The 15,282-nt window shown below is 43.0% G+C and overlaps 1 protein-coding gene across 2 annotated transcripts in view; it reads right to left on the bottom strand.

Annotated features, from left to right (window-relative positions):
• Window positions 1-15,282, bottom strand: part of LOC136711520 (sterol 26-hydroxylase, mitochondrial) — a 38,914-nt gene that overhangs the window by 17,591 nt on the left and 6,041 nt on the right. Inside the window, exons 2-3 of one of the 2 annotated variants that reach the window (XM_066687838.1) lie at window positions 3,711-3,901; window positions 2,166-2,419 (exon numbers count right to left, since the gene is read on the bottom strand). In XM_066687838.1, coding sequence (XP_066543935.1) covers window positions 2,166-2,419; window positions 3,711-3,901 — 445 coding nt within the window. The remainder of the gene's footprint in view (window positions 1-2,165; window positions 2,420-3,710; window positions 3,902-15,282) is intronic. The other variant, XM_066687839.1, reaches the window with a different exon arrangement.

The following is a 15,282-nucleotide window of genomic DNA, read 5'->3' as shown; positions in this document are numbered from 1 at the left end:
GTGGCACCCGAACCCAGGCCTCCTGCAGCTCTGGGTCTGGCCCCTGAACGGGAATGCCTCTCAGCCCTAGGGCTCTTGGAGGCAGTGGTGGCTACCATCCAATCGGCGAGGGCTCACTCTACGAGGTTGCAGTACTCATACCGATGGCAGGCCTTCCACTCCTGGTGCCTGGAGAGAGCTCATGACCCGGTCACCTGCCCTATAGCGGTGATCCAAGAGTTTCTGCAGGAGCTGTTGGACGCGGGCAAGGCCTCATCCACCCTCAAGGTGTACTTGGCAGCCATCTCTGCGTGCCATGTCCACATTGACGGTGCATCACCTGGAGCACATTTCCTGGTGTCTCAGTTCCTGAAGGGCGCATGTCGGCCTAAGCCTCCGCATGCTTCTTCTGTACCAGCATGGCGCCTGGACTAAGTGCCGGATTCCTCCATAGGATATCCGGTGTTGGCTTTGGTCAAGCCTCAGTAGCCTTGTTGGCTACACCCCTGGCCTCCCGTCCAGTGTCGGTGGTTGAGCCCTGCTCCCCCTCCTAGTTTTCTGTCAGTCTGTGCACCACTGGTCGTGCACATCCTCGGAGGCCATGGCCTCGGATGTGCCCTTCTACCTTCTTCACGGTGGAGTTCGGCCCCCGGCCTCTCCCCTACCTCAGCTGTTCTACCGATAAAGTTGAGGCCTTGCCCTATCTAGCTGTGGCCTTGCGGCAGCCTCCTTACCTCTCTGCTGCTGGCCGTCCGCACGATGCATTGGGTATATACTCACCCCTGTTTCTCGATTCAAAGGATAACGATAGGTTGCAGTATAAGAAAGTTATTTATTTTGCAACCTACAAGAAGATAGGCATGTTGACTTTTGGTAACGCCTACCACTAGCTTACATCATTATGTATTGTTGGGTGCGTATTTCTTTTTTTTTGTTCTTATTGCACTTGTTCATAATGCTGCTACTATATTTTTTATGGAATTAGAACTTTCACATTTTACATGTCCTTTTAAGCTAATCAAAGAGTAACGTGAAAAAACATTTTACCTCTAATGCTACTTATTTAATTATATGAACGCAAGTTATCTATAGATAACAACAGCAGCAGAACAACTGCAGAAATGTAAATAGTAATGAAAGAACATTTTACCTCTAATGTTAGTTATTTAATTATATGAATGCAAGTTATCTATAGATAACAACAGCAGCAGAACAACTGCAGAAAAGTAAATAGTGATGTTTGCCCAAAGGTTTGAACCAGAGAATCAGTCAAGTTCAAAGGAAGTTATTCCAAGTATTTTACGAATAATAAACACAGCGAATCACCTCAAATCCCTTGTATAAAGTGCAATACCAACTATGGTGGGTAAACATAACTGCAAAGTTTTTACTTAATTTGTTAAGCTCTCTATATTTGTGTGGGTCTGTTGTGTGCTGTTCAGTGCTGTACATCGTGTTGTAATCCTAACTGTATAAAATACTTATATTAATGGCTTGAAGTTCCATCAGTGACTTGAAAAAACACTCAGTTAAGACCAGTAAACAAAGTATTAAACAACTAGACGTGAGGCACAAGACACAGCTGTACACAGTTAAATTTGAACAGTTAAATGTTGTCAAATGACAGCCATGGATTCCGTGATGAAAGTTTTGTTCTTGTGCATATAAACCACCCTCTCATATTATACTGCAAAACAGCATGAGAGCTATACGTAGAGCTAATTTATATATCCATTCACTCCTTTGCCCTTCATTTGCATAACGTCGGCTAAACAGCATTTATTTGTGCGATTTATTGAACCTGACCGTGCTGTGGTAGTCCTTCAAATGTGGAAGCTATAACCTTGTAAGCGTCAGGGAACACAGAGCAAGTGTGTAAGAGAAGAATCTGCAGATTTTATATTGTGGATTGTTTTTGAACGAATTTTGGACCAACTCTATTAGCATAATTTATAGCTGAAGAAGTAGAAGAGAAGAGAATCTGATAGTGTAGAGGTATATCAAGAGGATTTATCTTTTTTGATAAAGGAGGATTTGCATTTGGAGATGAAAGGGTTAACGCAGAGGGATGTAGGCACACCCATGTACCTGTCCTCATAGATTTCATAGTTAACTGTTAATCAAATCATATCAGATTAGATTAGATTAGATTGGGGGGGACTAGAGTTTAGGAAAATTCCACAGACCTTCAAAGCCAAATTTGTAGAGCTCTTCTGCGAGATTGATGACCTTGGTCCCATCGGGGCTGCGCTGGCGGAGACGGTAGATGCGCCGCAGGAGGTCCGAGACGACCTCGTTGATCACAGGGCTGTAGGCAGACACCTCCCTCAGCTTCAGCATCTTGGGGTTCAAAACACTGCGTATGCGATGCCACTCCGGGCCCGTGCTGCGAGAGAGCACAGGGCAGATGTCTGGCACAGTCCTGATTATACTGCAAAGTCTAGGACAGGCATTGCAATTAGAAGAAAGCGGGTTTGGCAACAGAATGGGGGCGGTGCAGAGGGAGACAGCAAGACACTGCGCGAAGCCATTTAAGAGGAGTATGGCAAAGGTCATGTTAAATGGAGGAATATCATCTGCCAAGGTGTCACCTTAGTATAAAAGGGCCTAAACAGTTGTTTCCCGAATCTCAAGGCACAACAGCACAGACAGGACTATACAGACCACAGAATAATACATACCTTAATACATAAATGAATACATGCATCCATTCACATTTGCAAAGCCAATTTAGTACAACACGTTAGTAATTTATTAATGAAGCAACTCACATGTTCGCTGATGGAAAATCTATGGCCAGCTGAAGAAACAATTTAGGTATTCAATAACTAAGATGTTAAATACAGAAGCTTTTGAAAATGTAGCCACATCAATGTGTTAAGTTGTTTTGTGCAACACCCTTAAACTTAATCAACTTTTAAAGGGTCAATCGGGACTACATGCATTAAAAAAAACATTTCTACCTTGCTGAGGAATGTAGCTTTTTCCTATGGAATGCTGTTTAGGTCGTAGTTAGATTGATTTTTATATTTCCCCATTTGCTTTGCAGATATACATTATGAATATGTCGTAAAACAATAGCAACAATAGTAACATCTTCACTTATAAAAATAAAGTTTGTAACAAACTGCCCCCCCTGGTTCCCATTTGTAGTTACAACAATATATCTATATATGCATGCACACACTGGGTACATGACACTGCTTTAGGTGTGTGTCAATACATTTCAATGTAAATACTCTTGGTATATGTAAGAAGTTATGTCTCTTAGCAGACTGCACCAACAGTATGATTTGATACATGGGTATTGGGGCATTATGAAGGGATTTGGAACATAGTATTATTACATAATGATTGAATGGAATCACAGGAGCAATATAGAAACATTTGTATTCTTATGTTGTCTTCATTTACCCTTTTAGGAGAGAAGTTAAGTTTCCCCTAAATTATGTTGTTTTATGCATGCTGCCACTGTTCCTTGGTGGCTAAGGTTTAAACAGGTGTTTTAGGACATCTAAATGACTAAAATTAGGCTTAAATAAATGGTCAAATTGAGCAGAGCTGTCAACCACTATACTAAATCATAACACACTTAGGACAGCTTTAAAATGGTGACCGGTGACTGGTGGCACTTTGGGAGACCGTTTTTTTGGAAAACTCCTTTCTAATGCCATAATGGCAAGTGACTATGACTCTCAGCTGAGTGTGTGCAGCGGAGACTAAACCCTTACTCCACATGCAGCCCGTACGCCTGGCCCCTCATGTCACGGTACTCCTTCCAGTGAGGCAGGTGGGTTCGCACGGGGTACTTGCCCTCCTGCCGGATCACCTGGGCGATCAGATCTGCCGTTGCCACGTTCACTACCTCGAAGGGGCCGAACCGGGAGCGCCATATTGGGCCATACAGCTTCTTGTGCTCCACCTGAGAGGGAAGAGGACAGGCCTACTCAGGACACACTTGGTAGAAAGCTACAATTATAGCAGTTAAATCAATTATATTGTACTCTTGTAAACCTTTAAGTCCCCATGCACAACATATTTTCTAACTTTCATTACATCAATGTTAATTAAAGTCAATCAATGTTACTGAAAAGAGTTAGGCCTAAATGGAGGTCAAACTGAGGTTTAACTATGCAATAAAATCCTGCTACTCTTCGATACCACAAAGTTTACATATATATATATATATATATATATATATATATATTTATTAACTTATTCATCAGAGATTTAAGCATTCAAGATGATAACTGTGTATAATATTTAGATGGTTGAAACCTTTCCTTTTTGATTTTTCAATGTTAATTTTGTATTGTATTGAATCATATAATTAAATTGTTAATTATTGGTTAATTGTATAACAGGATTGTGTATAACCAATAAGTAAGGACCAGTTGTTGAGGGGTATATCATGAATTTACATTCAGAACGCAAATCCTCATTTATGAAAAAGATAAATGCCTTGATATTCCTCAAATTTAGAGATATTATAACGAAAAGAAGTAATATTCTTAAGAATCCAGCTGGGAATCAGCTCTTCGAGTAGCTGCTTCTCATCTGATGATGGATTTCTGACTTTAATGATTTCACTTTTCATTAATGGCTTTTTAATTATTTTAATAGCATGCAAAATGTGATGGGAAGTTGTGACCACTGTTTAGAAAATCCATCAGAATGTCATGGTCACTGCTCATGTTTCAAAGGTAACCAGTAAACTGTTAGAAGGGTGAATCACAGCCTAAGTCATGTTATATGCTATAAAGACAGTTGTTGCTCATGTGATGAATCTATTAATGTAAATTTTAGACACTGAAAATAAACCCATGTTAATTGTGATCACCTGTAATTTGTGTCATAGTGTTTTAATTGGTGGAGTTATATGATGCTGTATTTGTAAGCATTATTATTATTATTATTATTATTATTATTATTATTATTATTATTATTATTTCTTGGCAGATGCCCTTATCCAGGGTGACTTACAACATAGGTGCAATACAAAGTGCTAGAATACAGTTAAGTACAAGGCATCAAACATTACAAATTTAAATGTTCATTATACAAAGCCATTCAAAGTATAATACATTTTACAACTTCCAATTTACACAGGTAAGTACAGTAACTGAGGTCATACATCCTGGAAAGTAAGAGCTAAGTGCTGTCAAGATGTTAAGTCACAGTCAAGGGCTATGGAAAAGGGAGCAAGGGGGGAAATCAATCAATAATATAAGTATTAGTAACACAAGAATCATGATAACATGCTGTGAAGTGCTATCTTACGGGGATTAAAAGGACTAATATTACAAGTACTGTCTGAAAAGATGTGTCTTGAATAAGCGCCGGAAGGAGGTCAAGGACTCTGTTGTTTTGACTTCGGTGGGAAGGACGTTCCACCATTTAGGAGCCAGGGATGAGAAGTGCTCTGGAGGAAGGGGATTGGAAAGGAGGCAGAGTTAGTCTTCTGGCACCTGAAGACCGCAGTGGTCTGAAGGGGATGTATGGGGAGACGAAGGACTGAAGGTAGCTTGGTGCAGTGTGGTCAAGACAGCTGTAGGTGAGGTTTAATGTCTTGAACTGAATGCATGCCGGTATCGGGTGCCTGTGGAGGGAGCAGAGCAGTGGAGCAGTGTATGCGAATCGGGGCAGAGAGAATACCAGACGAGCCGCAGAGTTCTGGATGAGCTGGAGCGGGCCGGTAGTAGTTGCAGGCAGGTCGGCCAGGAGGGAGTTACAGTAGTCCAGGTGGGAGAGGAACAATGACTGGACGAGCAGCTGGGTTGAGTAGTCGGTGAGGAAGGATGGATTCGGCGTATGTTGCTCAGAAAGAATCTACAGTGTGGTGATGTGCTGGTTGTAGGACAGCACAGGATCGAGGGTGACTCCTATATATTAGTGTGGTGGATTCCAAGGGGATCGAGATGGAGAGATCAGCAGACGGTGAGGAAGAGGGGGGGAAAGTGGAGATACGATTTGGAGAGGTTGAGCTTGAGGTGGTGCGAGTGCATCCAGGTGGAGATAGCAGACAAACAGGAAGAGATGCGATGAGAGGGTCAGAAGAGGGAAAAGACAGGAAGATCTGGGCATCATCAGCATAGAAGTGGTAGGAGAAACCATGGGATGCGATGAGGGGGCCCAGTGAGCGAGTGTAGAGAGATAACAGGAGGGGGCCCAGGACAGAGCCTTGGGGTACGCCTGTGAGGAGAGGTTGGGGGGTTGATGAGGAACCTTGCCATGTCACTTGGTAGGTCCGGTTGCTGAGGTAGGAGGAGAAACAGGTGAGATCAGTTCCAAAGATTCCAAGGCCAGCGAGGCAGGAGAGGAGGATGGAGTGATCGACAGTGTCAAATGCTGCAGAGAGATCAAGGAGGATGTGGACTGGGCAGAGGGAGGCCGCCCGAGCACAGCTGAGGGAGTCAGTGACTGCCAGGAGAGCAGTCTCTGGAGTGAGCTGTGCGGAAGCCGGATTGCAGAGGATCAAGGAGTGAGTGTTGGGACAGAAAGGCAGAGAGCTGACGGTGGACAACCCACTCGAGAGTCTTTGAGAGGAAGGGGAGTAGGGAGACAGGGTGGTAGTTCTGAGGAGAGGTGGGGTCAAGGGTTGGTTTCTTGAGGAGTGGGATGACAGTAGCTTGTTTAAATGCAGTGGGGAAACAGCCAGAGAGGAATGAGGAGTTGAGGAGGGAGGAGATGAAGGGGAGAAGAAGCGGTCGCTTGGAGGAGGCGAGAAGGGAGAGGGTCCAGGGCGCATGTTGTAGGTTTGTGACGTAGGAGGAGAGAGGAAACTTCAGGGTCCGAGAGAAGTGAGAATGAAGAAAATGAAGCTTGGTCGGTGGGAGGTTTGGGTGTGATGGGAGAGGAGGGGGGACTGTTGAAGAGCTTGCGGATGTCTGCAAAGGAGAAGAAGGAGGCAAAATCATCAGCAGTTAGAGATGAGGGAGGAGGAGGGGTAGGGGGGGCAAAGACGGAGGAGAAGGTGGAGTAGTTTATGGGGGTTGTTGACAGTGGATTCAAAGAGTGATTAGAAGTAAGATTTCTTGGCTGAGAAGAGTGAGGGGGAGAATGTAGACAGTAGAGAGCGGTAGAGTTCGAGGGCAGCTGGGAGTTGGATCCTTTTCTACTTCTATTCGGCGGCACACAGACTAGTTCACTATATGTAAAAATCTCTCAAGCCTCAACCTTGTGTTATAAACAGACTCCATACAGTTAAAAATGGAAGTAATGGCTGAACTCTTGAAGCAGAGTCTTAGCTCAGACCCTAACCCATGCAGAGACACTTTTTGGGGGGATACCAATGAGGAAATATGGTAGCAATATGGCTTTGATATAGAGAACAAGCCCATAAAGCATTTTAAGTGTGAGGAAATATTAATATAATGTAGTCCTGATTTCTGTTTGATCTGTATGTTGTTACAACTGGAAATTATTTAGATGTAGAAAATATGTTTTACAAAGCATAAAAAAAAAAAACGATACATTTGTTGCGAAATACAGTTTTTACAATCACATCAATCCACCGTAAACCGAAATAGGGCCTTCACTGTATGTTACATTACAACTGGAAACTACTTTGATATAGACAATACGTCGTAAAGCATTTAAAAAAACTAAACATTAGACGCAAAATACTGCTTGTGTCTAGAGTATCTGTCCAATGTAGGCCCGGTATCTATTTAATGTGCATGTTTAATTAAGACTGATCACATTTTTCACTCTCGATTTGTAGATCTGAAAAATCTTTTTTGAAGAATTGGAAAATTAGAAATGTTTCTCACAGTTCTGTTAGAAGAGACCCTTTGCAAAAATGTGTAAAAATGTAAAACTGAGGAAGCACTGCCCAAGCGGGAGAGGTTTCAGCACACACAGAAACATTTCTATATCAAAGCTGCCATTGGCCCTTGTCCTGCCAACGTGCTGCCTGCCAAGACCCTCCATGTCAGCAAGCGACAGCAGGGGATCAGTGGATCAGAGTTCCACCTCTCCCTGAGCCCCCGTCTCCTCCTCCAGACCAGCAGCCTCGGACGCAGTCACGCTTGATACGCCTGCAGCTCCAGCTGTGCCTGCCATTCTTGCTGTGCGCACTCCCATGGAGGCAGCAGAGCGAAGAAGGGGACCATGGAGCAGCGCATCTGGGCCCCCTCCTGTTCCTTGCTCCAGGTGCCGGCCTCCGCCTTAACAAGGCTGGAGCCCTTGTTAGGCCACCCTTGTGTATACTCAGTGCTCTCTCAGCGGAGGCCACCCAGGCTGGCCCTGTGTAACCCGCTGCATATGTTGTCACGGGTGTGCGTGTGTGTTACTCTGCAACCTCATTGTATACAGTTTGCTGAGCCCTGTATTAAGCGGAGGGTATGGAGCTGGTCTCCCCTTGCCCCGCTTTGTGTATGCTGGTCAGGCTGGAGGGGGCTGCTCCTGTGGTAAGCGAGGGAGCATGAGCTGGTCTCCTGTTGCCCTGCTTCTTTATTTAGCCTTGCTGTCACAGTAGAGCTTGCTGTCACTCCTCTCCTAGCTGTGCTACTTGAGCAGGAGGTGACTGTTCCTCTGGTGGGTGAGGGCACAAGAACCTGTCTCTTGCTGCTGCACCTTGTATATTGGCTCCTTCTTTTCACGCAGCAGAGCTTGTCATCACCCCGCTCCTAGCTGAGCTAGTCAAGTAGGAGTTGACTGCTTCTGTGTTAAGCGAGGGCACAAGAGGTGGTTTCTTCTTGCCCTGCTTGTGTGTTAAATCTCCTGTGTTTGGCGGAGGGTACACGAGCAGATCTCCTGTGAACCCCACTCTTAGTATTGCTGAAGGTGATGGTAGAGGCACTATTGGCCCTCCCCTCTCTGCATTACTGTTCCCAGTAGAATGTGACTGATATCCTTAAAGCAGGGGTCCCCAACCGGTCGATTGCGAGCTACTAGTCGATCTCGAAGCCTTACAGAGTCGATCGTGACACATTTAAAACAAAAACGCTCAAATAAATCCGATTTTATTTTTAAATGTTTTATTTATTTTACCATTTACTAGCCAAGTTAGAAACATAGGAAATTACTTTGTTATTATTTTTAAAAACAAATATCCATACACAGACCGGAAGTTCTTGGTTAGTGTCGAAGAAGGTGAAATCCTGTGTCATCATGGCTTGAATGTTAATTACACATTATTTATTTCTGCAAAGTTCAATGTTATTTATTTGGAAATAGTGTCCAAACAATTAACCGCTACCTAACGAGTGCTTTTTTTGTTTTTTGTTTAAATAAGCACAATGAGTGAAGGGCCGCCTACTTCAAAAATGGCAAAAACCTATCATTGTCATACTGAGTGGGAGGAGGAGGATTTTTTTTACCACCGTTAATGACAAATGTGTTTGTTTAATTTGCAATTCACACTTGGCTCTGGCAAAGAAGGGGAATGTTGAAAGACACTTTAAATCGGTTCATAAAAACTATGACGAAGACTTTCCAATTAAAAAGGAGCTCCGAAAAAAGAGGGTGAGTGAACTTAAATCACATTTAAAGGCTCAGCAGTCAATGTTCACCAAGCAAACCACCAATTCCAAGGCAGCAACAATCGCTTCATTTCGTGTCAGTCATTTGATAGCAACACACAAGAAACCATTCAAAGGTGCGTTTTTAAAATAAGCTTTTCTTGAAGCAGCGGATGCATTGTTTGACAATTTCAAAAACAAATCCGAAATAATATCCGCTATCCAAGATATGCAGCTTTCGGTAACTCGCCTGATTGAATCAATTTCGGAAGATGTCTCGTTTCAGTTAAAAAATGGGATTGAAAATTGTGTGTTTTTTTCTCTTCAGTTTGATGAATCCGTCGATGTTGTTGACACATCCCAGCTGGGTGTATTCATTAGAATGGTTTTCAATGATTGCAGTGTAAAGGAGGAACTACTGACAATAATTCCATTGAAGGAAAAAACTAGAGAACAGGATGTTTATTCTGCTTTTAAAAAATACATTGCGGAACATAAAATACCAATATGTGAACTTGCATCCATTACAACAGATGGCGCACCTGCTATGGTTGGATCGATCAATGGGTTTGTCTCGCTGTGCAAAAGGGACCCCGACTTCCTGCATTCCTGAATTACCACTGCATCATACACCAGCAAGCTCTGTGTGGGAAAGTTCTGAACATGAATGATGTTATGGACTTTGTTGTTAAAGTTGTAAATTAAATTCGTTCAAGGCCACTGCAGAGAAGGCTATTCAAAACTTTACTTGACGAAATTGATGCACAGTATGGTGACCTACTACTACACACAGACGTGAGATGGTTAAGCAGAGGGAAAGTCCTGCAACGATTCAGATTCAAATTAAGATTTTTATAGAATCTAGAAATGAACACCACCAACAACTTAATGACAAGCTGTGGCTTTTAGAGCTGGCTTTTTTGAATGACCTGATGGCAAAACTGAACGAATTAAACATGGAACTTCAGGGAACACAGAAAGACATTACTGAAATTATTAGCTCAGTGAAAACCTTCCAAGAAAAAATTAAACTGTGGACAAGACAACTTCAAAAGAAGGACCTGAAACACTTTCCCAGCATGAGTGAAGAAGTAGAAAAACAGAAGCGAACAGAAGGGAACCTCCCATCTTTTGAAAAATACACCTCTCACTTGGAAATAATTCTAGCAGAATTTGAAAGACGCTTTGCAGATTTCAAACAGCTGGAGCCGGTAGCCACCTTTATATCCTTTCCATTCATGACCGTTGATGTCGGTGAAATTGCAGAACAAATTAGGTCAGTGTTTAACCTGGACAAGGCAGACATCAAAAATGAAATAATAACCATTCAAAATGGCATTCAACTAAAATACAGAGCTTCAGATGCTACTTTTTGGGCCCTGGTCAGTACAACAAAATACCCAGAAATAAAGAAAGTCGCACTGTGTATTAAATCACTTTTTGGATCCACTTACCTCTGTGAGTCTGCATTTTCAAGCATGAAAATAGTAAAATCTAAATACAGATCAACAATGACTGATGCTCACCTGAATGACTGCATGAGACTTGCTCTCACAAAGTACACACCAAACTTCAACAAACTGGCTGATGATAGGCAATGCCAGGCCTCTCACTAATGGTAAGTTTCAGTAACAATAATTATTTTTGATTAGAGCCTAGGTAGCTCGCAGGGCTTTGGGTAAATCAAAAGTAGCTCCTCGTCAGAAAAAGGTTGAGGACCCCCCTGCCTTACAGAATGTGGTCCCAAGGGGCCCTGCAACAGTTTTTACCTGGGGGACTGATGCACTGCCTCCTCTATAGATAAACCCAACCCAGGCCTGCTCCAGCTCTGGGCCTGGCCCCTGAGCGGGATCGCTTGATAGCCTGGGGTCTGTCAGACGCGGTAGTAGCCACTATTCAGTCAGCGAGAGCTCCCTCTACGAGGTCACAGTATTCCTACTGCTGGCAGACGTTTCGCACCTGGTGCCAGGACGGGGTTCATGATCCAGTTAATCGGGGTCATATTACATAATGTTTACAAGTGCTGTTGGACCAGTGCAAGTCCCTGTCCACGCTCAAAGTGTATCTGGTGGCCATGTCCACATGTCATGACCGGATTGATGGCGAGCCCCTGGGTCTCATTTCCTGGCATTTCGACGGCTTTGGCCTCCTCTCGCCCCTTCACTGCCCGTGTGGCACCTTGATATAGTGCTGGATGCATTTTCCCAAGCCCCATTTGAGCCACTGAACTCAGCTAAGCTGAAGCTAGTGTCACTTAAGCTGGCAATCACCACTGCAAAACATGTGAGTGAGTTACATGCCCTGTCTGTGCCCTATTACATGCCCTGTCCATCATGTGTCCATTTTGCAGGAGATGGCTCCAGGGTCACGCTACGGTCAACACCTGCGTTCCACCCAAAACTGCTGTCTCCTTTTCATATAAACAGGCCTATTAAGTTGATGGTTTTTGAAGACCCTGTATTGGAAAGTTGAAGAAAGTGTTTTGTAATAACTATATACACCGATCAGCCATAACATTATGACCGGTGACAGTGAATAACATTGATAATCTCTTTATCATGGCATATGGGATATATTATGCAGCAAGTGAACATTGTGTCCTCAAAGTTGATGTGTTAGAAGCAGTAAAAATGCGCAAGCGTAAGGATCTGAGCGACTTTGACAAGGGCCAAATTGTGATGGCTAGACGACTGGGTGAGAGCATCTCCAAAATTGCAGCTCTTGTGGGGAAAAGCGGTGAACCGGCATCAGGGTCATGGGCGGCCAAGGCTCATTGACGCACGTGGGGAGCGAAGGCTGGCCCGTGTGGTCCGATCCAACAGACGAGCTACTGTAGCTCAAATTGCTGAAAAAGTTAATGCTGGTTCTGATAGAAAGGTGTCAGAACACACAGTGCATTGCAGTTTGTTGCGTATGGGGCTGCGTAGTTGCAGACCAGTCAGGGTGCCCATGCTGACCCCTGACCACTTCCGAAAGCGCCTACAATGGGCACGTGAGCATCAGAACTGGACCACGGAGCAATGGAAGAAGGTGGCCTGGTCTGATGAATCACAAGTTCAAGCTGTTGACTTGGCCGCCAAATTCCCCAGCTCTCAATCCAATCGAGCATCTGTGGGATGTGCTAGACAAACAAGTCCGATCCATGGAGGCCCCACCTCGCAAATTACAGGACTTAAGGGATCTGCTGCTAACGTCTAGTGGAGTCCATGCCTCGACAGGTCAGGGCTGTTTTGGCGGCAAAAGGGGGACCTAAACAATATTAGACAGGTTGGTCATAATGTTATGGCTGATCGGTGTATATGCGTTTAAGAATGCTTAAGTGTGTTTAATCGTATTGCATGAATTTATCAGATTCACTTTAGCCTTTAAACAGATGTTGTTTTTATTTATGCAGATTACAAATGCAGTTTATGCAAATTTACCACTGTCTACATATATATTTTAGGATTAATTGACTAGTTACTTTACTTAACATGATGTTGTATACGAACAAACACACACACACTCACACGTTTAAAATTTGATATAGATCATTGTTTTTACTTAAACCCTGACATCCTGACCTCTTAAACTTCAACTTTTTATATGGTCTTTAACCATTCTTTTCAGGCCCAGATAGCCTTATTTATTTTCAACTGTTTTACAACCATTTATGGCCTGAAAGGCACAGAATTGCTTTTACTACTTGGGAGAAAGTGAAATTTTTAACAGGAATGGAAATCGAACCCATGTGGATGTACGTCGCTTGGCCACCCTGGTCTGTTAATACTTTTTAACATTATTTCAGTTTCTATATTGCTAACTTGGTTTGCCATAATCTATACTCTGCCATAGCTGGGCAGCTGGGGGGGAAATGGCTGCAGAGAAGTAACAGTCAGGAAAGTGTGCTCTAAGCAAGCAGCTTGACGTAGAGTGATCGAACGTTCCCTCTCAGTTTTCATCCCTGCAGCAGCGCCTCCACACAGCAAGAGGGCGGCACCGTAATTTTCGTCTCCTCCCTTCATAAAAGGGCTCACGCCTGGGCGGGGATTCACCCCTGACCCCCAGCGACGGCGGGATTTGATAGGCTACAGCCCCAGGTATCTGAGGTTGATGGAGCTCTTGCATCTGACGTCAGGAAGTTTAAAAAAATCTCATTTGTTTACTTTAGCGGAAGTGCGGCTGGCCTGAACCAAAAAGCTTTTTAAGTTATGAGCAAAAAAGTAGGAGACACGCCTGTGTTTTTTAAGAAATGTCAGTTTAGAAGCTCAACCGCCATTTTGACTGACAAGCGAACGCCCGGCGCGCGAGCGTCTCTGTGTCTCCATCCAGTGTGCGCTGCTGAGTGTGAGATCTGCTTTCACTGACACATAACTGACCATTAGAATATAATAATACAATATTCGAGCATCACTATAAAACTACGCCCACCCCCCTTTAAGATTAATTGCACACGTACGTTGCTCTCAAAGATACGGGTTTAAAAACTGCTCTCGGGTTATTCATTTCAATAGGCGTTGTCACATTTATTTAATGCATTTTGAAGTAAATCAGCCAACTACAGTGTAACTCGTTTGCTCTTATTTGCAGCACTGTATTAACATGGCGAACATGAAGAGCTAAAGTCTAAAACAAAATCCGAAGCAAGTAACGTAGAACATGCAGTCTGCAAGGTAAAGTGTACTGTATGGAGTGTATTGCTTTATAAATGTATTAAATGTTATTGTTTTTGCGGTTGTTTTGTTTCTATACAGTAATTCATTAATTACAATGCCGTTTTTAATGATTATTGTGCAGTACGAGTGCAGTGCATTGTATTTCTAAGTGCTTGCTCGCAACTGTTCTGCTGAAGTCTGTCAGATGTGCATACGTGTGTGTGGGACATTAAGTTTTGAAAATGAAATTACAAAACATCCAGTAAAGCCGGTGTAGTTTTATACAAATATACTGTGATGTGTAAATTAACAATAGGCTACGTACTATTCAGTACAGGGGCGTTACAATTTAATTCACAGTACTGTACATTACGTTTTATTTATTTAACAGACCATATTTAATGCTGTACATATAAAATACGGTTTTGTGTGGCACTATAACATGAAGTCATTGTTTCTAATGCAATAAACATTAGCTGGCTGTTATATTCTCATAAAATCCACATGAACAACAGCCTAATAATACTCGGATCACATTATATAAATGAAAGCTTTTATTTTATTTTTGGTAATAATATATGGAAATTGGGCTTCAAGGCATTCAAGACAGAAAACAGGAGACACTTCTTCACACAGAGGCGTCACAATCTGAACAAACTCCCCAGCGATGTGGCTGAAAAGACAATTTGGGAACATTCAAAAACAGACTGGATAGGATCCTTGGAGCACTTAGTTATTAATGGACACCAAACAAGCATGATGGGTCGAATGGCCTCCTCTCATTTGTAAACTTTCTTATGCTGTTATGATGGTAGAAATCGTATAAGCAATCACTTTTTTTCATTTGCATACGAAAAAAAACAAATTGGCGCAGTACACAGAGGCTGAAAAGCACCCGATCAGGTTGCAACTCTGCTCCCCCATTCCTATGTGATTAAGTATGAATCTGTATAGTCTGGAAAAGCTCATATTATTTGCTTACATGTGCTTCACATACAATGATTTCTCAAATGCAGTATATATTTTTCTTATTACAAATCTTATCATCCGGGTTTGTATATTTAGAATATATATAGCGACGTAAAACAGTGAAATGGTGGCGTATAGATTTGGGAATGTCATTTAGTGAGGTACAGACTGGGGCGGCACGGTGACAGTCTGTGTGGAGTTTGCTGCTCTCCCCGTGTCTGCGTTGGTTTCCTCCG

This window comes from Amia ocellicauda, chromosome 16 (assembly GCF_036373705.1).
Source record: "Amia ocellicauda isolate fAmiCal2 chromosome 16, fAmiCal2.hap1, whole genome shotgun sequence".
Classification (NCBI taxonomy): Eukaryota; Metazoa; Chordata; class Actinopteri; order Amiiformes; family Amiidae; genus Amia; species Amia ocellicauda.
The sequence above is the reverse complement of the archived record's forward strand: the minus strand, read 5'-3'. Positions and strand labels throughout refer to the sequence as shown.